The sequence below is a fragment of the Epargyreus clarus genome, unplaced genomic scaffold, assembly GCF_041222505.1.
Source record: "Epargyreus clarus isolate Ecla_fem2 unplaced genomic scaffold, WU_Ecla_fem_2.2 ptg000021l, whole genome shotgun sequence".
Classification (NCBI taxonomy): Eukaryota; Metazoa; Arthropoda; class Insecta; order Lepidoptera; family Hesperiidae; genus Epargyreus; species Epargyreus clarus.
In genome coordinates, this window is record NW_027332228.1 from 4,430,116 (window position 1) to 4,452,840 (window position 22,725).

The 22,725-nt window shown below is 34.3% G+C and overlaps 2 protein-coding genes and 1 long non-coding RNA gene across 4 annotated transcripts in view; 2 read left to right on the top strand and 1 right to left on the bottom strand.

The window, feature by feature from the left end:
* MFS9 (major facilitator superfamily transporter 9) overlaps nucleotides 1-9,145 on the top strand; it is a 48,105-nt gene extending 38,960 nt beyond the window's left edge. For both annotated transcript variants that reach the window (XM_073084183.1, XM_073084182.1), the window contains exons 4-11: nucleotides 1,031-1,145; nucleotides 1,768-1,942; nucleotides 2,709-2,809; nucleotides 3,164-3,320; nucleotides 4,298-4,470; nucleotides 5,407-5,510; nucleotides 5,836-5,956; nucleotides 6,568-9,145. In XM_073084183.1, coding sequence (XP_072940284.1) covers nucleotides 1,031-1,145; nucleotides 1,768-1,942; nucleotides 2,709-2,809; nucleotides 3,164-3,320; nucleotides 4,298-4,470; nucleotides 5,407-5,510; nucleotides 5,836-5,956; nucleotides 6,568-6,771 — 1,150 coding nt within the window. In that variant the 3' untranslated portion in view covers nucleotides 6,772-9,145. The remainder of the gene's footprint in view (nucleotides 1-1,030; nucleotides 1,146-1,767; nucleotides 1,943-2,708; nucleotides 2,810-3,163; nucleotides 3,321-4,297; nucleotides 4,471-5,406; nucleotides 5,511-5,835; nucleotides 5,957-6,567) is intronic.
* A 1,210-nt stretch (nucleotides 9,146-10,355) lies between these two features.
* On the top strand, nucleotides 10,356-22,487 carry LOC140751147 (aspartate--tRNA ligase, mitochondrial-like). The gene is made up of 5 exons (XM_073085017.1): nucleotides 10,356-12,161; nucleotides 12,383-12,876; nucleotides 13,004-13,211; nucleotides 16,666-16,684; nucleotides 20,714-22,487. The coding sequence occupies exons 1-5, from the start codon at nucleotides 11,499-11,501 to the stop codon at nucleotides 22,408-22,410; spliced, it is 3,081 nt and encodes a 1,026-aa protein (XP_072941118.1). The 5' UTR covers nucleotides 10,356-11,498; the 3' UTR covers nucleotides 22,411-22,487.
* On the bottom strand, nucleotides 16,327-17,342 carry LOC140751148 (uncharacterized). Its single transcript, XR_012103276.1, has 3 exons — nucleotides 17,326-17,342; nucleotides 16,990-17,177; nucleotides 16,327-16,425 (listed from the first exon to the last, which is right to left on the bottom strand). It is a non-coding gene; the product is annotated as an uncharacterized LOC140751148 (long non-coding RNA).
* Nucleotides 22,488-22,725: the final 238 nt, after the last annotated feature.

A 22,725-nucleotide genomic window follows, 5' to 3' on the forward strand; every position in this document is an offset into this window, starting at 1 on the left:
AAAAAAGATATCATAAAAACGATTGATGGAGTAGTTTTTATCAAAATTGGCCTCGTAACTCGTTTCAGCATTTTTCGCTAATCCTTATAGTTTAGGATTTGGCCCTGAGGGCCTATTTGAAAAGTTCACCCTGTGTAACAATTTTAAGAATGAAAATTATACGAGCGGTCTTCCTACTCGTATGAATAATTTATTATAATAAAATTATTTTTCGCGAATAATTTAAGCACGTGTGATACTTTATTGCTAAAGGTGTCATATTTAGAGGTGACGTAATGTATTCATAGCCTCTCATGTTTACCAATTGAAATATCTTATCATTAATACATTATATTCATATATTTGAAATATTTATATGCATATCATTGTACAAACAAGTGTGTAAAGCGTATTATAAATCCACTAAGGTTGTAAAGTCATTTCACTTGCCACAAAAAAATAAACCCTAATTAAAATAAAATAAATAAACCTTAAAATGTTAAAGTAGAAAAATATTTGTAAATAAAAATATAGAGGACAGGAAAATTTATAAATTTGTAAGTAAATTTATAAATTTTCCTGTCCTCTATATATTGACCCGTAATAGATAGACACTTGAATTTTTACAGAGTTGTGTATTGTATAACCACTATAATTCAAGATGTTTTCTAAAATGCATAAACCAAGTGGTCGAGTGTCCACCGCTGGGCTATCACTGCTTTTAGTATACACACGAAATAGTAAATTAATGAAGAAAGAAATAACTAACTTCATTATTTGACATATTGGTCTTCAACCCATTCCTGCCCCATTACTAAGCATCTCAGAATGAGAAGGATTAGGCCATAGTCCATCGCGCCGGCCAAGTGTGTATTGGTAGACTTCACCTTTAAGAACCTTTTTTTTTCTTAAGTCTCTCAGGTATGCAATTTTCCACATGAAGACGTTTTCCGTCACCGTTACCGCACGTGATAATTAATTTCTAATAATTTTACGTATTTATTAAAATTAAATAATATATGCATGCTGTGTATGCATGTTTATGTTCCAGAATGTTCGCGATAGGTATCGGCACCACGTCCCTGCTGACTTTATTTACGCCGCCACTCGCACACATAAGCACCGCCCTGTTGATTGCGGTTAGAGTGATCGAAGGATTATTTGAGGTTGGTAAAGAATCTCTATATACATCTTCCTAAAGGTATAGGTATTATATATTTACAAGGCCCCTTTAATATCTACAGACATTTAACGTGTCAGACACGAGCCGTTAACAGACAAAATAATTCCTACGCAAAAATTTTTACGGGCACACCACGGGCACGGGCACGGTTGTTTCGGTAGATATAAATACGACAATACACATTGTATAAAATAATACTTTTTATCCGTCACGACATCGGTCCGATACGTCATATGATGTAAATGAATCCTAAAATTCGAAAACACAAATATTACAACGAAATTAATGCGTCAAGAGTAAAATATCGCCGTCTACCGAAGACTTGAGAGAAGTTACGTTAGGCAGTGTTGTGTTAAAATACATCCTCTTGGTGTATTATTATTTTCCTTTAAACTTACATATGTGTAAATGAGGCTTTGTTATGCCAGTGTAGCTTTTTGTAAGTTATTTGAAAATGTCAACAGGTTGAAGGAATAAAAGTGAAATTATTTAATAATTCCACTACCAGTTTTTTCTTGGTACTAAATACACCAAACAATTGTTTTTTTTCCGTTTATCCATAAATTCACTTTTTTCATATCCCTAATTAATATTTTAAATTCCAGGGTGTAACCTACCCCTGCATCCACGCAGTGTGGTCTCAATGGGCACCGAGTGAGGAGCGTGCTCGGCTAGCAACGTTCGCTTTCAGTGGGAGTTATGTCGGCACTGTTGTATCTATGCCGATATGCTCCCTCCTAGCACACTACACCGGCTGGCCGGGGATATTCTATGTGTTTGGTGAGTCTAATGTGTTCGTAGGTCTTGGAATTTGTGAGTGCATCTACATGTTGCTGATTTAAGCTAAGTGATTTACGTATTGGAAAGTAGTGCCATGACAATATTAAAAAATAGTACAAATATAAATAATGATTAAATATTTTTTTATCTACGTATGTTGAAGTATTACAGCTACTAACAAAATAAAGGTTTTCAAGGAAATAGAGACACATGTATAACAGCATTTCAACCTAGGTCTAGCAACATGCCTGATACGACGTCAGGATCAATTATTAATTCTGATTATAAATAACTATAAAATTATTCTAAAATACCAAAAAATACAACTGTTTAAAAATATAGCCTACATCACTCCCACAATTTAGACGAATCCATCAACTTCACATATGTTAGAATCCGTCTGGCCGTTTTGGCTGCAAGGCATGCTAAAGAATAAGACATACTTACATACGCTCGACAACTTCCACAGTCGTGTAAAATTAATCTTATATATAAAATTCTCGTGTCACAATGTTAGTTACCGTTCTCCTCCGAAACGGCTTTACCGATTTTCACCAAATTTTATATGCATATTCAGTAGGTCTGAGAATTGGCTACTATCTATTTTTCATACCCCTAAGTGATAAGTTGTTCACCCTTAACCTTTTTTTTATTTATATGGCAACACAACGTTTGCCGGGTCAGCTAGTAATATCTGTAATACTGTGCTAGGTGTCAGTTTTAAACATTAACATATTTTTAATGTTTGCCTACACATAAATTTCAGGTATAATGGGATTAGTGTGGACTACAATATGGTGGCTAGTCGTTAAGGAGTCTCCCGAAAAGGACCCTCATATCACCCCGGCCGAACTAAAATATATACAGGTAATTTGGTCTTTATTTTTTTATAATATAGAAGTAGCAGACGAGCATGTAGTCCACCTGATGGTAAGTGGCTACTGCCGCCCATGGACATGTGTTATCAACCCCAGATAGGATTAGGTATTCCTACCAGAGGTCGGACACAGATGGCCACACTTTTATAGAGTTTCTTTCGCCGCTTCTTCTTCATAACGAAACACCTTGTGAAGTGGTGCCAGATGTATTGACAAAAAGCGCTCTGTACTGAACCTATTTTGAATAAAAAAATTGATTTGATGCGCTGCTACCCTTGAGGACCAAGCTGGATTTCAACGTGTATATTGTAGGTATTGATATGATTTGATGAACTGTTTCCAGGATTCCCGTGGCACGTTAGCGGTGGAAGGGTCTAAGATCAGTCACCCATGGCGCGCCATGCTCACGTCGGCTCCCGTCTGGGCAATTGTTATGGCGCACTTCAGTGAGAACTGGGGCTTCTATACGCTACTGACCTTCCTACCTACTTTCATGCAAGGTAAACAAAATAAATAGGTATATTCTTATTAGATTGTTAGTTAGTTGTTAGGAATATTACCTTTTTAAGATTTTTTATCATAATATAAAAGTAGCAGGGAGAGGTAATTGCCTTCTGCCGCCCACGGACATCTGTAAGCAACCCCAGATAAGATTAAATTCCTACTTGAGATCGGCCATAGATACGCCGATACTCCTGAGGACTAAGCTGAAACGTCTCAAAAAAGTATGTGTCCCTTACTACACCCTTCAAACCAAAACACAGCAGCGCTTGACATCATTGCCACGCATATTAGGAATATGTGTAGCAGTGGTGCCATCGGAGTCGAACCACAGAGGGTTCGACAACCATTCTTAATAATTAAACGCAATTTAGAAAACACCTCTAGCGGCTTAAGGGGGGTGGAAGGGGCGGTCCGCCCCAGGCCTCCGATCCTGGGGGCATCCAAACACAGTTGCTAAAAAAAGGTCGTCAGAATCAAACAATCTATGAAATGTGTACCAATGAACCAAAAAAAAGAGGTCACCGAATCACAGGCGAATAATTTTATGACACGTTTGTCATTTTGTAAAATCAAATAAACTTTTTACACTTTTGGGGGCCTTCACCCCGGGCCTCCGACCTTAGTCCGCCACTGGAAAACATACATGGCATTTAATCAAAAAGATTTCAAAAGACTTATTCATCATTATCATATACCTGTATACATACAAGCAAACTTAATATCGTTAACAGCTGCTATAGTTATAAAACTGTGTTGAAGCTACTTACGCTCACCTTCGGACACAGGAGAAGTACATATATACTACAAAAACATTTAATGATTACGTGATTTACACGTGATACAATTCTGTAACAATATAATCCTTATAAACAAATATTAATTAATGTATGTATGTATAAAATGTGACTTTGTAGTAAAAAACAAATAAATAAACAAAATAAAATAAAAAAAAATAATTGTTATAATATTTCAGATGTATTCAAGTTCGAGACGTCGCAGACAGGTTGGCTATCAGCAGTTCCGTACTTAGCGATGGCAGTGGTGCTGCAAGTGGCCGGTCATCTCGCGGACTGGTGTTTACGGAAAGGCGTACTGTCCCGCACTAACATACGGAAACTGTTCAACTGTGGCGCTTTTATTGCACAGGTGGTTAATAAGCTTTCAAATAAACAAAACCCCATCCAAATTGAATGAGTAGTTTTTGAGATCATCGCGGATATATAAATATACATACATACATAGCGGTCGAGTACAGAAGCTCCTATTTTGAAGTCTATAAAAATATAATAGTGGTAGAGTTATATCTTTCCGAGGCGTTCCAGCTTAGTCCTCAGGGGTAGCGGCGCATCTGTGGCCAATCTCAGGTAGGAATATCTAATCCTATCTGGGGTGATTACAGATGTCCATGGGCGGCAGGAGCCACTGACCATCAGGTGGACTGCATGCTCGTCTGCTACTCCTATATTATATCCGCGCCAAACTGTTAGTATGGACGAAGACAGCGCAAGACCCTTCCTCACCCGTCCAATCCTCGCTCCCACCCACGGGTACATAGCTGCGTTAGTGTGCCCTTACAGTTGCCATGGAGTATACACTTGTAGTCGTGTTGCACCGCATTGGCGCTCTGACTACACATGCGCGCAACAACTTCGGAGCGGACTAGAACTTTGGTGTGGACTATACTAGTGAACACTATGTAGGATGTGTCAAAACAATTCAGGTAAACAATTCTGGTGTTATAATAAGAAATATAATGATAGTAGCAAACACAATACAGAGTGTTTTAAAACGGATAAGCAAGGGATAGCTGATATTGGGCAGGTGTCAATTAAAAATATTATAGTGAGATGTTCTATATATGATGTTGTAAAATAGATAAGAGAGGAAATTAAAGAGAGATAGTGATATTTCTATCTTAAAGCGAAGAAGAAATCCATGACATTGCCAAAAAATCGCTTGAATGTGAATTTGATCGTCTCAGAAACTTCGAAAATACCACATTTATGCCTTTTTCTGTCCTATGATAGTAGTTTGTAAAAATGTTGTTTTTAATATTTCTCATATAAATTTTATTTATTTCAGACTATATTTATGATCGCAGCCGGTTATGCGACGACTGTTGTGGGCTGTGTAGTCTGTCTCACAATAGCCGTCGGTCTGGGAGGCTTCGCGTGGTCTGGTTTCAGGTAAACAACATAAAATAATAAAATAAAATAGATTATCACTGTGTTTACTATTATTATCTATGATTACCCCCGTGACGAAACAGTCACCATACCAGTCTGATACGCAGTGAATTCAGGGTTCGATCCCCGGTCAGAGAGATATCTAAATAATGAATTTAGATTTCTCATCTGGGTTTGGATGTTAGTGTATCCGTCTTTGTGTGTCCATGGCAACCACGATACAAGAAAATTCCTAGTATAGGGCTATGAGGGTAAAAAGCATTGTTTACTTATTTATTTTACTCTCATAACGAACGTAAGAAGCAAATTTTCTAACACTTTCCAGTGTGAATCACTTGGACATCGCCCCGCCGCACGCCAGTGTACTGATGGGTTTGTCAAACACCATCGCCACATTGCCCGGCATCATCTCACCGCCACTCGCAGGATCCATTGTTACTGATAAGGTATGCACTCATTAGTCAGCTATAAAAATTTTTGAAGGTGGTAAAGCCCTCTGTGGTTCAGGCAGCTTGTGTGCTTCGGAGGGCATGTTAAACCTTAAGGAGTCGTACGAAACAGTGTCCCGTGACAAACAGTGACACTTAATAAGGATAGCAACCTTTCGTCAAATCATACAAAAATTAATGAGATAAACCCTAATATAATATATATATATATATATATATATAATATATAATATAATGATGTTAAAAGTGGCAACTCGTAGCCTACTTGTAAAAAAAGTTCAGGGGGCCTACCACCATCTTTCAAAATTCATCATAGTTCAGGAAAGTTTTATTTCCTCCTTAGAATAGTAAAATATTCCGTCATACACAGTTGGACAAACTTAAACCCCTATTAATTTTTCGCTTATCCATTGTGTAAAACCAACTGAAATTGTCATATTTTACTTAAAAAGTTAAATTTCTTGCCAAAAAAGAAAAAGTATGATTAAAATAATATTGTGTTAAGAGATGGTAGTAACCCACCCTGGTTCCGCACTGAAATCTCCATAATATTTATACTTTTCAACGCGAGTAAATCTGATAATAATATATGTTTTTATACATTCCAGACAGCGGAACAATGGCGTCTCGTGTTCTTCATATCGAGCATGATATACCTGGTCGGTGCGATAGTGTACGGGCTGTTCTGTTCAGCGGAGAAGCAACCCTGGGTCGTGGAGGTGGATAGTGATGCCAGCTTCGATACTGATGCCGCTTCTGTCACAACTGCGAGGGGCTACGATAACAAGGCTATGGAACACTCTGAGATGTAATGTATTGGTGTCATTAGGGGTAGGGGGGGTTTTGTAATTGGACAGTGCCCACCCTAATTTGATTTAGATACTGGTCTAGTGCCCATTATAGACTGGTCTAGTTACGCCCGTTATTAATAATCTATCTATCCGATTTGATCGAAAGATCGCAACTTGATAATGTCGAATATGAAGGGATCGTCAAATATCAATGTCAATGTCCTTTTCGGTAGGTATAATATTGAATACATTGATTATGATGATTATTTATAGTCCTACGTCTACCCCTTCTATGTTAGTAACCACCCAACAAGGTTTAATGCCAACTCAACACTGATATAGTGTCAGAGTGTGATCTAGTACCTATCTCACACTGGTCTTCTACTATGGTGTCATAGCTTATGTCCTCTGAAATTTTGGAAGGTTGCTTCAAATATCCAACTAACGCCAATATTGAGTAGATAAAATAAACACAGAAGGAAAATTTATAGATTGTTTCTTAAAGGGGGTTAGGAGATGAAATAATAGATAATGGAAGAAGTTCTACTTTAAAAAATAAAAATAAGCGCTGGTGTTAGACTTAAAAACTATTGAGTTTCGGGTCTATTTTATATATTCGACAGTTACATTAGAATTGTTATTGGCTAAAGTAACGGAGAATAATAATAATGCATGTGCAAAAAATTGCAAAATTGTTCTTTGATTGAAATTATAAAATAAAGACGTTTTATTGCTATAATGTAATCGAAATAACATTACAATGCGTCTGTTGTAATAATGTCTCATATTTAAACCTACGCTATCATGACATATTTTTTGAAAATATTATATTAATACCAATATAAGATTGTTACTAAGTCAAATTGAACAGGAGATAATGTGGTGGAGGTTTTACGAAATTGTTGGAGAACTATGAAGAAGATATGTTTAAAAGTGAAATATTTCAAATGAAGGAAATGTTATTGTTATTGTAATCAATGTATAGATGTCTTTTCTGTGTTATTTATAAGTAAGTGCAATTGTAAACTGACTTAAAATGCTTATTGAATATGTAATTAGGCTAAAATAAAATACAGATCTATTGAATCAAGTATTTGATATCCAAATAAGATTATAATAAAAATGTTGACGTTTTAAACATATTCATCATGTTGATATATTCCGACAAACTTTTCCGTGAGAACGGTAGGGGCAGCACTGGCAATTAAAATGTTGCCAGGTTCTCAAAACTACCTAAATAGTGGAAAATTTTAATGATTATATTATTCAATATTTAACACATGACAAGAATACAGCTGTTTTCAAAAACCACCACACACGGAAAAGTATGTCTAACTATATTCTTAAAATGACAAGGCAAACGGGCTTTTCGCACAAAGCTTTTCTTATTTTTTACATAGGACCATAGATTAGTAAAGATACTTTTACCGCCTTGAAATTGAATGAAGCCACAAACGGCTTATTAGTAAGTTCTTTTTTTGAATTCTTGACAAATAAAAACATTTTTAGAGAAAATTTACGAATAAATAACTAATACTGCGTAATTTACATAATAAATAAATAATTATTTCAAATATTTTAGGAACATTTTAGCACGGAGACGTGGCAAAACTTTTTTACGCAACTATTTCAATTCTCAAAACTGGGTACATTTTCTTGTTAGGAGTGAGTAATCTTTACTAATCTATGCATAGGACGTTAATTTTTTCAAGGGTTGTACATTAAATATATTTATTTTGCATAGACCCACTGGACACTTACAAATTGACAATTTTAATATTTGTTTGCCACCAGATCGAAACACCTAAAATAAGGAACTTAGTACAGGCCGACGTGTGTGATTGCATTCCAAATTTTTTACTATTAGTTGATAATAATATTCTCGATATATAATATCCTTCACACAGCCTTTCTAAGCAGTGTTTTCTTATTATTATTTTTTAATCGACAGTGCTTTAAAATTTCTTCTATTCATTGTTTGGTATTAATAAACAGTGATTGCAGTATATTTAATTTTAGATTAAGTTGAGAATCAACTTGAAGAAAGTAAGATTATTTTGCAAATGTTCACCGTCCACTTTTTTATGTTTTTTTTTAGTTTATAAACGTTTTTCATAAAAGTTTTCACTGTTAAATATTATCATTTGATTTTGCAGGGTAGTGTATGTCTTAAAAGTTGTAATTATACATGTCGTTAATTTCAGACAAAACAAGCTTTTTGCATGTTTTTCATCGGATTAAGCATTTAAAATATGCACAAATAAAAATATCTGCTATTATATTATGTTGAAGTATAAGCTTAAGAGATTTGTCCAATTTGAAGTATTACTGTAAGATATTAAATGAAAATTAAACAAAATAAGTAAAAGTCGTACAATAGTCGTGTAATAAAAAAAGTGTGTGTGTGTCAGCTACGACGCACGATTGGAGTTTACTCCTTACGAACGATAATTATGATATATATCGAATAGAAAGAAAGGGTAAATGAACGCATCTGCTAAAATGATAAGAGAAACAAACATATATCTGTAATTATTCGGATTATTTATATTACTTCAATAATGCGTATTACATAAAGTATGTTACAAAATAATATAAATAATAATAATAATAAAAACATTAAAACTTGATGGTTAGGTTGCTGTTTATGTACGTTGTATATAGATGTATAAAATAGATGCTACTATATGCATTTATTATACAGCATGCATACCCTGTACTCGGCAGCAGTATACAAGTTGTGGCAGAACTTCGTAATACGCAGGCGCGCAACACACACGTACAAACATACGCACACATTCAACTCTCAGACTGGAGGTAGTGAACTATACAGTGAGACTACGAAGTATCGCGCAAAGAGGAGACCCCGAGAATGAGATACGCTGTGTAATGTATTCCATCTCATTCTTTTACACGTTCAATCCTACAGATATATATGTTTGTCTCTTTCTACGTTACGCCTCAACTTTTCGTGTTACACTTGATTTTACTCCTCATAAAATTTCCGTACCGGGCCTTATAACTCAAATCGTTTCTTAAGGAGTAAACTCCAATAAACTCCAAAAATAAAAAAAAACGGTAATAAACATAATATGTACACTGTCGTTTTTGTTTTTCGTCCAGAATTTACACATTTGTGTGGTATATAATTATAATATATAATAATGCATTCTTTTACGTATAGTCCGCGTAAAAATTCTAGTCCGCTCTGAATATAGAAATGAATCGCGTCGCCATAGAAAATTATATGACTACACCTGCTCGCAACAACTTCAGAATGAACTAGCAGTTTGGCGCGGACTACACATAAAACAATCCTGTTTAGATTTGTAAGATCTGAGATTCTCGATTCCTATATAATAAGTGAATGTTTTTATGTGTATATCGTGTAGACTTTAAGATATTATAATGTGATTGTGACTTGTATTAACTGTGATGATGGATTAAATATATTTAAAAATGATAAACGAGTGTAAAAATTATTTATTTATGCATATCAATACCCTGTTCTTGTGTATACATTACGTGCACGGTAAAAAGTCTGTTTTTTTAATAATATAGGACTAACAGATGAGCATGCAGTCCACCTGATGCTAAGTGGCTACTTTCGCCCATGGACATCTGTAATCAACCCCAGATAGGATTAGATGTCCTACCTGAGGTCGGCCACAGATGCGCCGCTACTCCTGAGGCCTAAGCCGGAACGCCTCGATGACTTACACACAGGTTACTAAACTCTTTGCCTACACACGAACAGTCCTCTGGGACAAAAATAGTGCTGAAAAATTTAGTTAGGTCTTGTCAATCGTGGCTGATAACAGTTTTTTCAGTGACCACAAAAATATCGGATCTTTTCAACCACATACGTTTCTAATGTTAAGCATGCTATACTGTTTGACGTAAGAAGTACACACCACATAAGTATTTCTTGGCCACTACAATACATTGCCAATAGAAAAGTATAACTATTAAAAACAAAATGTACTAGCGTAAATTTCAAAATAAAACAATCAATTCCTGCGAGCTGGAAGATACATGGAAAAATAGCGGATCAGCGCCATCTGCAGACACTTTATGAAGTTCAATAAGAACTTTGTCATATTAAGTTTTTATTTATTTGGCTATACGACGTTATAGCTCGGGTAAAGTATAATAATTCAATTTAATTAACTTAGTATTAAATAGCAAGAGAATATATGGCAAATTTTGAACCGATAAATGATTAAATTCAGCCAATTAACTTTATACTCAGTTACATTAAAACGTACTTGAAAATCCTGAAATAACATTGAATAATTACATAAAACAAAAACATATATTAAATACGTTTTATAAATAATTATTGATAAAATATTCTAAATAAAACACCCCTGTGTTTTGACATAAATGAAGGAAACTAAACAACTCAATTTCTTTAAAAAAAATTAAAATTAGCTATTGATATTGATTATTATAAAAACAATAAAATGCTTACTGTAGTAAATATTTGTTACATTCTATTAAATCTAGAATTAAAATGTTATTACATTTAAAGTATATTTTAAAAGTGCGAAAAAGTTTTCTTTCACCGCCAATTTCGAACTTTCGACTACGTCACTACCGCCGCTTGGGTATTTGTCGGTTCCGACAAAGGTATAAAGGGCGCCGGCTCTTTGATGCGCCGCTTCTTCACCGTTGGTGTTTAGTTTGATTTGGGACTTCGTACATAATAAGTTGATTGGAAAACGTTGATTTTCATTTGATCGAGAATGGTGGAACAAGCAAATAACGTGATGACCTTTAAATTGTTGGACCTGATGAAAAAAACTGGCTACCCCATCGTCCAGCACAATGGACAACGGAAGTTCGGACCGCCGCCGGATTGGGTCGGCCCGGCCCCCCAGAGAGGCTGCGAAGTCTTCATCGGGAAGCTGCCAAGAGAAATCTTCGAAGACGAGCTGGTGCCAATATTCTCCACCGTCGGGAAAATATACGAGATGCGGCTAATGATGGACTTTTCGGGCTCTAACCGGGGATATGCCTTCGTTATGTACAGCAATCGTAATGAAGCTACCGCCGCGGTGAGACAACTCAACGGCTATGAGATAAGACCCCGTAGAAACATAGGGGTGGTGAAGTCCGTGGACAACAGCCGCCTCTTCGTCGGCAGCATCCCCAAGACTAAGACTAAGGAAGAAGTTCACGAAGAGCTATCGAAGCGGGTATCCGGGATCGTTGATATAATCCTTTACAAGAACTGCTTTGATAAAAGACTGAATAGAGGGTTTGCTTTCGTGGAATTCACATCCCACAGGGCTGCCGCGATGGCCAGACGCGCCCTGGTTCCCGGTTGTGTAAAGCTCTGGGACCAAGAGGTACAGGTGGACTGGGCGGAACCGGAGCCCGAAATTGATGACGAGGACATGCGGAGGGTAAGATTTTTTTCTTCAGTAATTTCACTTCTAGTACAACTTGCGATTTTTTTTTATTATTATAGTGATGTGACTTTATTCAATGCAAAATTATTTATATTCACTTACTATAAATATAACATTGGACGCTCGCTAATTTGTTTATAAAGTTTAATATTACGATACGACACTTGTGATTGTTATTATAACATTATCATACTTAACTCTTGCCTCTTTTGTAGGTGACTGTACTTTATGCGCGTAACTTTCAAATTAGGACCACTCCTGAGACCATTCAAACTATATTCGAAACTGCTGTTGAAAACAAAATAGAGAGGGTTAAAAAAATCTATGACTATGCGTTTATACATTTTTATAAAAGAGAACATGCTGAGCTGGCAATGGCAAAGTTGCAAAATGCAGATATAGATGGCAGTAATATCGAAATAAGATGGGCTAAGCCAGTAAATCGCGAATTGTACAGAATTCAGAAGCAAGGCAGGGGCAATGCTAAGTTTAATAATAGTTTGGATATGACACAAACATTGTTGCTTTACAAACAGCACTTGGATAAGAAGGAATATGAGATTGGTGCGAAGGAGGATGAGGGTATTGGATCTGCATGTGCTGGGGAATCCCAATGCTGTTCACCTGTGGACTCTTCAGCTCTTAGGTTTGGCATGCCACATGAAAATTACACATTGGCTCCAGCTAAGCTTGATGCAATGTGTAAAAGGTAAGACTAATGTACCCTCATTTTAATTCATAATTGTTACTTACATTTGCTATGCGTAATGATAAGTCATTTTGTGCATATTTGGATTATTTAGTAAACTTAATACAATATTTTTTACATATTGCAGGTATATGTGGGCACCACCAGTGTATGAATATCAGAAGTATGTAGACCCTACTGGCACAGAAGTTTGGATTGGCAGTGTGGAGCTCCCGCAAGTAGGCCTGCCGCTGCTGTCTGTGCCTCGTTGTCTTGGGCCCCTGATGACCAGAGCCTGCTACTCCCTCCAGCAAGCTCATGTCGAGGCTGCGGAAGTTGCTTTGCATTCTATTAAGGTAAGTTTTTTTTATGCATCCATACAGTTCACCTAAAGTGGATGATTCAACCCATGCACATGTAATCAACTCTTATAAGAACAGGGCTGTATCTGAAGCTAATGTTTCCACTTGAAGATTTAACTTAGAGGACTGGTTAGTTTAAGTCTTGACAAGATTTAAATCGATAATTCAATAGTATTCTTCCTATGACAATACTTAAAGTGTGATTACTTATATATTTTTGAGCATAATGAATAATTTGTTTCAGATGTTGCGAGCAGATTTAATCCAGAGCTCGGCTCCTGCTGCTCTTCAACCAACTTACCACACTATCTTACCACCGATGCCGCCACCACTTGCGAATTATGTAAGCCCATATAACTGTATGAATGCTTCACTGTACAACAGGCCACAATCAACGGTTCCAGTTGTTCCAACTATGTGGGGAATTTAAATTCTTTTCTTTATATTTTAAAAGAAATCTTAAATCTATTACTGTGTATATAGAGTAGGATTTCAATATTTACATTTGTTATTTACATTTTATTATAGGTAATCTGTAACATTGAACAATGGTAAGCATTGTGATAATGTTAAATTTGTTTAGTATTTTGTTGATTTTTATGTACAACATACATGACCAATGATAAACATTAGTCACATGTTGTAATAATTAGCTTTATAATTAATCTTTATTACCTTGTTAGGTACTGACTTATGACTACGTTTTTTTGGACTTTTGCAGGAAGCTTTTTAAATTTTGGATTGTAACTGTAATTTGTGACTAGTTTGTATTAACATTAATTTCGTAGAAATTATTTACTTTTATTTCAATGAAAATTTGACTACATTTTCCATGACAAATTTGACTCTTGCTTTAAAATTTGTAAGTTGACTAGCAATATTTTTCAGTTGTTACCATTAGAACATTTATTTTGTTATGCTTATAACTTTTGGTTAATTTGATTATCATTCACCTAGCTGTTGATTGAATTTGCTGTAGATATTGAAGAATTCGAAAATTAGATCTTTGAACTAAAGGCTGTATTTACATCTGTATGTAAAGTTGCCAATTTCAGTGCTTCCTTGTGTCTATACCTAGGTATAATCAGAGAGAATGTACTGTATTAAAAAATAACATGTTAAGAAATTTTGCATTTTTATTTTTACTTCCTTTACATATTTGACTCATTATCTACCTCAAGTGCTTTATTATCTGTAGCTGTCTTTTTAATAAATTAATATTTTGTCAATTTGATTTTGCGCTGCTTTTGTCGCAAAAAATGACTCATTATTATTCGGGAAAAATCCTATTTTAAAAAATATTTAACTGTTTTGTGAGTAGTTTGTAGTAACGTCAATTCAAATATTCCCTCGGCTCGTACTGTCTCGTTAGTTTTTTTTTCAGTGTTGCTAGAATGTTAGTATATTCTTTTTTTAATTTAATTACCGTAAATATTAAGAGTAGGAAGCTCTGAAATTCTACCTACTATTGCTAAAAAAATATAAATATTGAATCTCTTCCGGGTCTACATTAGGGTTGCCATCTGAACAAATATACTTCTTACGTAACTGTAAAGTATGTCATTGCATAAAACTGCTAGTCCGCTCTGAATGTAGAAATAAATCACGTCGCCATTGCAAATTGTCCTACTATATTTTTGCAAGACATGTTATTTTTCCTATAAAAAGTGTGAAACCCTTTGTAAATGCCTTTTTATACCATGTACTATTAGTACTAATGTAAGGTCATAAACATATAGTCGTACCTAGATCCCCTCTTTTTTTCGAAGTTGGTTTTCACAATTTAACATAATGCCAATTTCATTATATGTTATTAATTATAAGTGCGGTTTACTGAAAATCTGAAACCCACGGCTAAATTTCGCAGTAGTATATAATAACATTTTAATTTTTTTGTATATTATTTTTTCAAATTTTTAATACAGCGTCATTGTTGCAAGATTGATATTTATTGTTTTAACTTAAGTAGTTTTTTTAGTATATAAATGTTTGTTAAATTTTCTAAAGATTTTTCACTTCAAGAAATAACAATATGAAATGAAGTATTGAATTCAGTCATTAAGTTAATAGGAACTTAAAAAATAACTACTACCTGCTCGATAAATATTTATTGAAAAAGTACATGTAGTAGGTGTGAAAGAGATAGTAATGCTAAAACAAAACTTTCCAATTTATTTTGTTTAAATTAACTGGATTTTTAACTGTTTATTGGAAGTTGGATTTTAGAAACAATAACAGTTATGACTTAAAAGTGGTATTTTTACATAAGTCAGTGTTTCGTAGTTCCCGACACTCGCATTGCGGGACACAAGGCCCTCCTTTCTTCCTCAAGAACTTTGGTTTGCAAACACATCCTGCACGGACGGACGGATTCGCACGGAGTTTCGTCAGGAATACAGCTTGATATTACTGAACTGCATAAATCAGAGGGGCAGTTTATTTTACAACTTGTGTATTCTTCATTAGGTAAAGTGCATAGGGGAACTGTTGAAAAAATTGTAATATCAAATTAAATATGTAAGTAATATTTACGCTTATAAGTGAAAATCTTAAACCCCACAGCCAAATTTCGCAGTACCTAAAATCCTAGAATATATCACTATCAATATATTCTTGTATATTATTTTTTAAATTTTTTAATGTGTATAGTAGCGTAATTTTAGGAAGGTTGATAGTTAATTTTAACTTACTTTAATATAAAAAATAATGTTTTTATTATTTTTTTAAACAGTTATTACATTTTAAGAAATAACGATAAGAAATAATAGTATAATATTATTAATATTATTTCAATATAAATTCACATTTCATGTCGTAGGGTGATATAAATACATACTCCGAAAATGGGACAACCACCAAAAAAATATTTATAAAGTGGATTTACAAATATTTTTGGAAAATACCTAACTAATCAAAATCAAACCCAAAATCTCTCTCCAATTTACTTTATTTGTTAAGATAAACTGGATTTTAGGAACAGTAGCAATTAATGAGACTTACAAGTGGTATTTTTACATAAGTCAGTGTTTCGTAGTTCCTGACACTCGCATTGCGGAACACAAGGCCCTCCTTCTTTCTTCCTCAAGAAATTTGGTTTGCATACACATCATATCAGGAATACATCTTATCGTCGGAGCGTTGCATGTATCTGGGGGGCACTTTTTCTTGCAATCGGTGTATTCTTCATTAGGTAAAGTGCAAAGGGAAGCTGTTGAAAAAATAAAAACAAGTTGAAACAATCGGAAAGGTAAGTAATGATAATAAAACGAATATTTTCGTTTTAGGTAAGTAAAAATATAGTAACAGTCAAATATTAAGCCATCCCTATATTTACTTTGTCTTCATATGTTAAATATGATATAAGTATATAGGTACCTACTTAGGTATCTACCTGCAATGCGCCAATATTTTAAACGTATACAAGTAAAAATAAATAATATATTTATAGACAGAAGAAATAAATGTTAGTGATTATGTAATACAATAAAAGTAAAAGTGTAGGCAGTGAAATCCTAGTGGTTAACTCGGCTTGTCGATCGAGGGGTCCGAGGTTCAAATCCCAGGCATGCACCTCTGATTTTTCAAAGTTATTTGCGTATTAAAAATTAATTATCACTTGCTAAACGGTGAAGGTAAGCATCGCACTTGGCCAGCGCGGTGGACTATGTCCAAATCATTCTCATTATGAGAGGAGACCCGTGCCCAGCGGTGGGACGTTAATGATGACGTTGACGATGATGATGATGATGATAAAAATAAAAAACTAACTAACGGCATTCACTGATGGGTATGCAAACGAGGCGGGCGTCCCGGGCATAACCCTTTTCACAGTAACATTCATCGTTACACCTTATGTTCCTTATAGGACAATTGTCTTGACTCTGTTCAAGGAGTTTTGAGCACACGTTATCGCATCCTCTACCGCAAGCATAGTACTCATGAGGTCCGGAACAATCCAATCTTGAAACAAAGATACATAAATATAAAATCATTAATTAAGCGAAGCTTTTGGTCAACCGGTTTTAGCTAGTAGAAAATATTTTAAAGTTTCCAACAAATCCTAGTAAGTAAAAGTTAGTAGACCCATATTTTTTAAGTATGTACTCACCTACATTACATGCTATATCATTTTACCTATATCATCTTAGACTTTGACTTGACTTTTGACATCTTAGTCTTTGACTTTTGAAGGTGGTAGAACCCTTTGTGGTTAGACTCCGGCGGCACCACCGCCACACCTAATATTTACTACCTAATAACAGCAGTGTTAGGCGCTGCTGTGTTTCGGTTTGAAGGGTGTGGTAAGGGAGACAGACTTTTCCGAGGCCTTTCAGCTTAGTCCTCAGGGGTAGCGGCGCATCTGTGGCCGACCTCAGGCAGGAATATCTAATCCTAACTGGGGTTGATTATAGATGTCCATGGGCGGCAGTAGCCACATACCATAAGGTGGACTGCATGCTCGTCTGCTACTCTTATCTTATATTATATATAAAAAAAACGATGACTTAGACTTATTTAATGAAATAACAAGTTAAGTTGGTAGGTCTCTAGAGAAAGGCAATCTGTAAAGTAAGTATTATTACGTAAGTTAGGTAGCTATGTAGGTATATTGTGAAAATCATTCTGGTATTCAAATATCCGCATGATAGAATGCATATTTTATGTCACACAAATAAACATAATGTTGTATGTTTGAATATTTTTTACTTTCTCCGAGGTTTTACAAAACACTTTTCTGACTTTTTTGTTTGGGCGTACCTCGGTAGTAGAGAGTATATTTGGTATGTGGAACGTACAAAATTACAAATAATGGGTAGTAGGTAAATGATTTCAAAAGCATATACTTCAGTTTTATTTATTTGTTAACAAATAAACTGTATTTGGAATCACGATAGCTGTTCTCGTAGATTTTCATTTAACAAGCCGTTTCATTGAAGTCTGGAGCGTTTCGCAGTTCCGGTCATTGGTTCCGAGGAGCTGTAGACAAAAATACAAATCGAACAGTTATATTGTAATTGTTAATTTAAAGTCGAGATTTTTAAGTGGGTTTGTTTATTATTTAGAGAATGTTTGCAAGTCTTACAATTTTAAGAAATTAAAGTAAGTACTTAATTCAATTAATTTAATAATTTGTATTAAAATACGAATTGTGATACTTTCCAAGCATTCCAACGTCTTCCAAAAGTTAGAAATAAGTTATGTAAAATAACAAGCACTTAAGTTATAATAATTTTGAGTTAATTTTAAAGTAAAGTAGGATAACTAACGGCATTCTTTGATGGGTATGCAAATTTTGCGGTCGTTTCGTGCATAACCGTCCTCACAGTAGCATTTGTTTTTGCAACTAATATTTACTATCGGACAGTTCTCTTTACTCTGTTCTGGATAATCTGCGCACACGTTATCACATTCACTGCCGCAATCGTAATACTCATGAGGTCCGGAACAATCCAAGCCTATAAATACAAAGTTATTACTAATTATTATTATGTTTCTAACATGATTTATTATATTCTATGCTCAGACATAGCTCAGACAGTGAGAGAAGAAAGAAGAAGAATAAATTGTTAGCAATATATTCAAATTATTTAATTATAGTATTGTATTTAATTATTTTGTGTTATATTCATGATGTGTTATTTTTATAATAATAAGTGCCCATTTTATAATCATTGGCTGTATGGGTTATACGATTGTGTGCATTATCATAAAACAAGGAAAAGAACGCGCTTGGCGCGAGACTTGTATTTTACGCGGGAATAATAAAAGTTGTAAATTGGATCAAGAAAATAGTTTGTGTTATTAGAATAATGACTTATTTGATACTCAATTTATAATATTACTCTGCTTAATAACGTTATTGTATTAGAGTAAGACATGTTTTGTTAAAATTATTGCAAATAAAGTTCGACATCACATATAAAATCATATGAACGAATGAAATTAATTAAATCTTTTTTTAATGCCATCATTTTCACGTATAATTAATAAAGCATTAGGCCCAGTATCTTGCTTTACATTTATCTAAATTCTTATATTCATAAGGTACCTATATATCTTCCATATAATTATTGTAATGTTCGCTACCGCAAGGCTTACTATGTTTTAGTAAGTTGGAGTTGCATAGCATAGATTAGTAAAGATTACTCACTCCTAACAAGAAAATGTAATCAGTTTTGACAGTTGAAATTGTCACTGTCATCAATTTTCGTGTTTGGAAAATCTTAAAAAAAAAATAGTTTTTAGATCATTTACGAATGAAACGATATTTCACCGCACTTTTTCTTCGATTTCGTGTTTTTGCACCACTTATCTGGGCATTACGGCATTTTTCCGCGTAAATTACACCAGTCAGCCATCAAATGACTGACAGAATTATCAACCTATTAATGGCTTCCTTCAATTACAAGGCAGTGAGATATTTATACTTATCTATGTTGCATAGTAGATAATTTTGAATTTTGGTGTATTGTGATTTAATTATTTGGAAAATCATCAATTAATAACAATCAAATTAACAAAGGGTTTCCAAAATAAATACAATGATAATATATATTACCGAAAACATGAAAAAAAAGATTATTTATTTTATATATTGTATACAAACACAATTGCGAACACATTTATGTCGGATTTTTCTCATTTTTTTATTCGTCTTTGATTGTTTTCTCAACACAATTAAGTTAATATCTCATTACAGTCTTCTACCGATCCACCCGATTTAAAAGTGAAATGCAAGTTTAAATGATGTACATACTATAAAATAAAACTAATTGACACATCTGAATGTTTGAGGCACAAAAAATAAAACAAACTATTTACAAAGCAGATAAATAGAGTAAAAAAATACAAGTAAAAAAACGAAAACTTAGAATAATAAAATGATTTCTGAATGCGGCTCGCTTGTATTTTACATTAAACCTAATGACGACAACACATTCCCATAAAATGCAAAGTAAAAAAATAACAGATAACTTTAGGTAAAACAAAAGGGTATTTTAAACCGGAAAGTTATTAAAATGTTATAAAATGCATTATTCACACTATTTATGCCAAAAAGTAAGAATCTAAGACTAGGAAACCACTTCGTTTTGACATATTTGAGTTTGACAATGACAGTTGAGTTGATAATAAATATCAAAACAAAACTTCATATCTATTATAAAAGTATTACCGTTGTGTTTTCTTTAATGAAATAAATACGCATCAAAGTTAATTTCCGTATTAAGCCTAGCGTAAAGCTTCAAGCATATATTTAGTTTTAAAGAAATTTAGACGTTCAGTACGTAACCTCTATGTGACAATGTTGCAAAGAAGTTTCGCATTATGCCGGAGAAAGCATGGAATAATAAATATATTTACTTTACCACATCCATCAAATTGTATAAGACCTGTACATAGCAAAAAATTCTACCACAGTTTAACAAAGCAGCTGCAAATAACATCTAAAAATGTTTCAATAACCGCTATGAAACACGACACAAAACAAATTTTAGTAGACGACACTCAAACTGTATCGGATTGTAATACTTTTACATACAGAACACACACTTGTGGTGAGCTGAGGTCTGTGCACGTAGGCAAGAAAGTTACCCTATGTGGTTGGGTGCAGTATTCGCGCCTTTCAAAATTCCTCCTGTTAAGAGATTCATATGGACTCGTACAGTGTGTTGTCAACGATACAAATACCGACATATCGAAAATTCCACTCGAAACAATAATTAAAATTGATGGCACGGTTATTTCAAGACCAAAGGACATGATAAATAGCGCTATGTCGACAGGCAATATAGAAGTTGTTATCGACTGCCTAGAGATTCTAAACTCCGCCGACAAAGTACCGTTTAATTTGAGAAGCTACCAGAAACCAAATGAGCAACTGAGACTACAGCACCGTTATGTTGACTTGAGGTTCCCTGAAATGCAGCAAAACTTACGAGTGCGGTCTGCCATGCTTCATAATATGAGAAGATTTCTTATCGAACAGCATGGATTTGTTGAAGTGGAGACTCCAACACTGTTCTGTCGTACTCCCGGGGGAGCTAGAGAGTTTGTAGTACCGACAAAGCACCCGGAACTGTTTTACTCGTTGGTACAAAGTCCCCAACAGTTCAAACAAATGCTGATGTCTGGTGGTGTCGACCGATACTTCCAGATTGCAAGATGTTATCGGGATGAAACTACGAGACCTGATAGGCAACCTGAATTCACACAACTGGACATAGAATTATCTTTCACAAATTTAAATAATATTTTAACAATGATAGAAGAATTGTTGTACGCAACATTTGTTAAGGAGCTACCAAAACCACCCTTTAGAAGAATGACATATAAAGATGCAATCGAAAACTATGGGAGTGACAAACCAAATTTAACCTATGATTTAAAATTAAGGAACATTACACAAATGTTTAGTGATATGAATGAGAACTTCGGAGCATATGCTTTACCATACCACAATAAATTAGATAAACTCAGTACTAAGTATAAAGAAAAGTTAGGTGAACTAAGAAAGAAATATAATACAAAAGTTGTACTACATGAAAACATTGAAAAAGAGCTTGGACAGGAAATCAAAAGTAAAATTTGCAGTATTTCAAATGATACTAAATTTATTATTGCTTTAGGAGATGCTGAAGATGTTTGTATGTGTCTTGGTGAAGTACGAGAAACTATAGCCGGACTATTAAAATCTAAGAATCTACTGGAAGTCAAAGAAAATGTAGAACCATTATGGGTGGTTGATTTCCCGCTGTTTGTTAAAGGTGATAACGGTTTAGAAACGTGCCATCATCCATTCACTGCTCCTCATCCAGAGGACATGCATTTATTAGACACTGAACCTTTAAAAGTCAGGTCTTTAGCATATGATATAGTTATGAATGGCAACGAAATAGGTGGAGGATCTGTTCGTATACACAATGCAGATTTACAAGAGAGAGTATTAAAGATATTAAACATAGATACAGCCGAATTGTCTCATTTTCTGAATGCCTTGCGAAGTGGATGCCCACCTCATGCTGGTATTGCTCTAGGAATCGACAGGTTAATCACATTAGCATGTGATGCGGAGTCTATAAGGGATGTGATAGCGTTCCCCAAGTCACATGAGGGCAAAGACCCATTATCAGGGGCTCCTAATATAATCAGTGATGAGGACAAAAAGTATTACCATATAAATACTGTTAAGTGAAAAGTATTATTTTATTTTTATAAATGTTTTCACATATATATTACATTTTATTTTAATAAATATAGTATTGTTTTAAACTATATATTTTACTTTTATATCTTTCTGTACATATTATTTGTTTAATATACAGTATCAATAAGTCAATAAATTTAGTAACATAAATAAAAAAGATAAACTTGTATAAATATATAACTAAACTGAAAAAATGTTAAGGGTGAACAACCTTTATTACTTAGGATACTCAGACCATAATTATAATATGCATATAAAATTTGGTGAAAATCGACAAAAGCCGTTTCGGAGGAATACAGTAAC

Excerpts from the sequence above, each read along its gene's own strand:
- LOC140751147 (XM_073085017.1), top strand. The coding sequence starts at position 11,499 with ATGGTGGAACAAGCAAATAACGTGATGACCTTTAAATTGTTGGACCTG. Across the intron at positions 12,162-12,382 it reads ATGACGAGGACATGCGGAGG|GTGACTGTACTTTATGCGCG; the intron begins GTAAGATTTTTT and ends CCTCTTTTGTAG. Across the intron at positions 12,877-13,003 it reads CTTGATGCAATGTGTAAAAG|GTATATGTGGGCACCACCAG; the intron begins GTAAGACTAATG and ends TACATATTGCAG.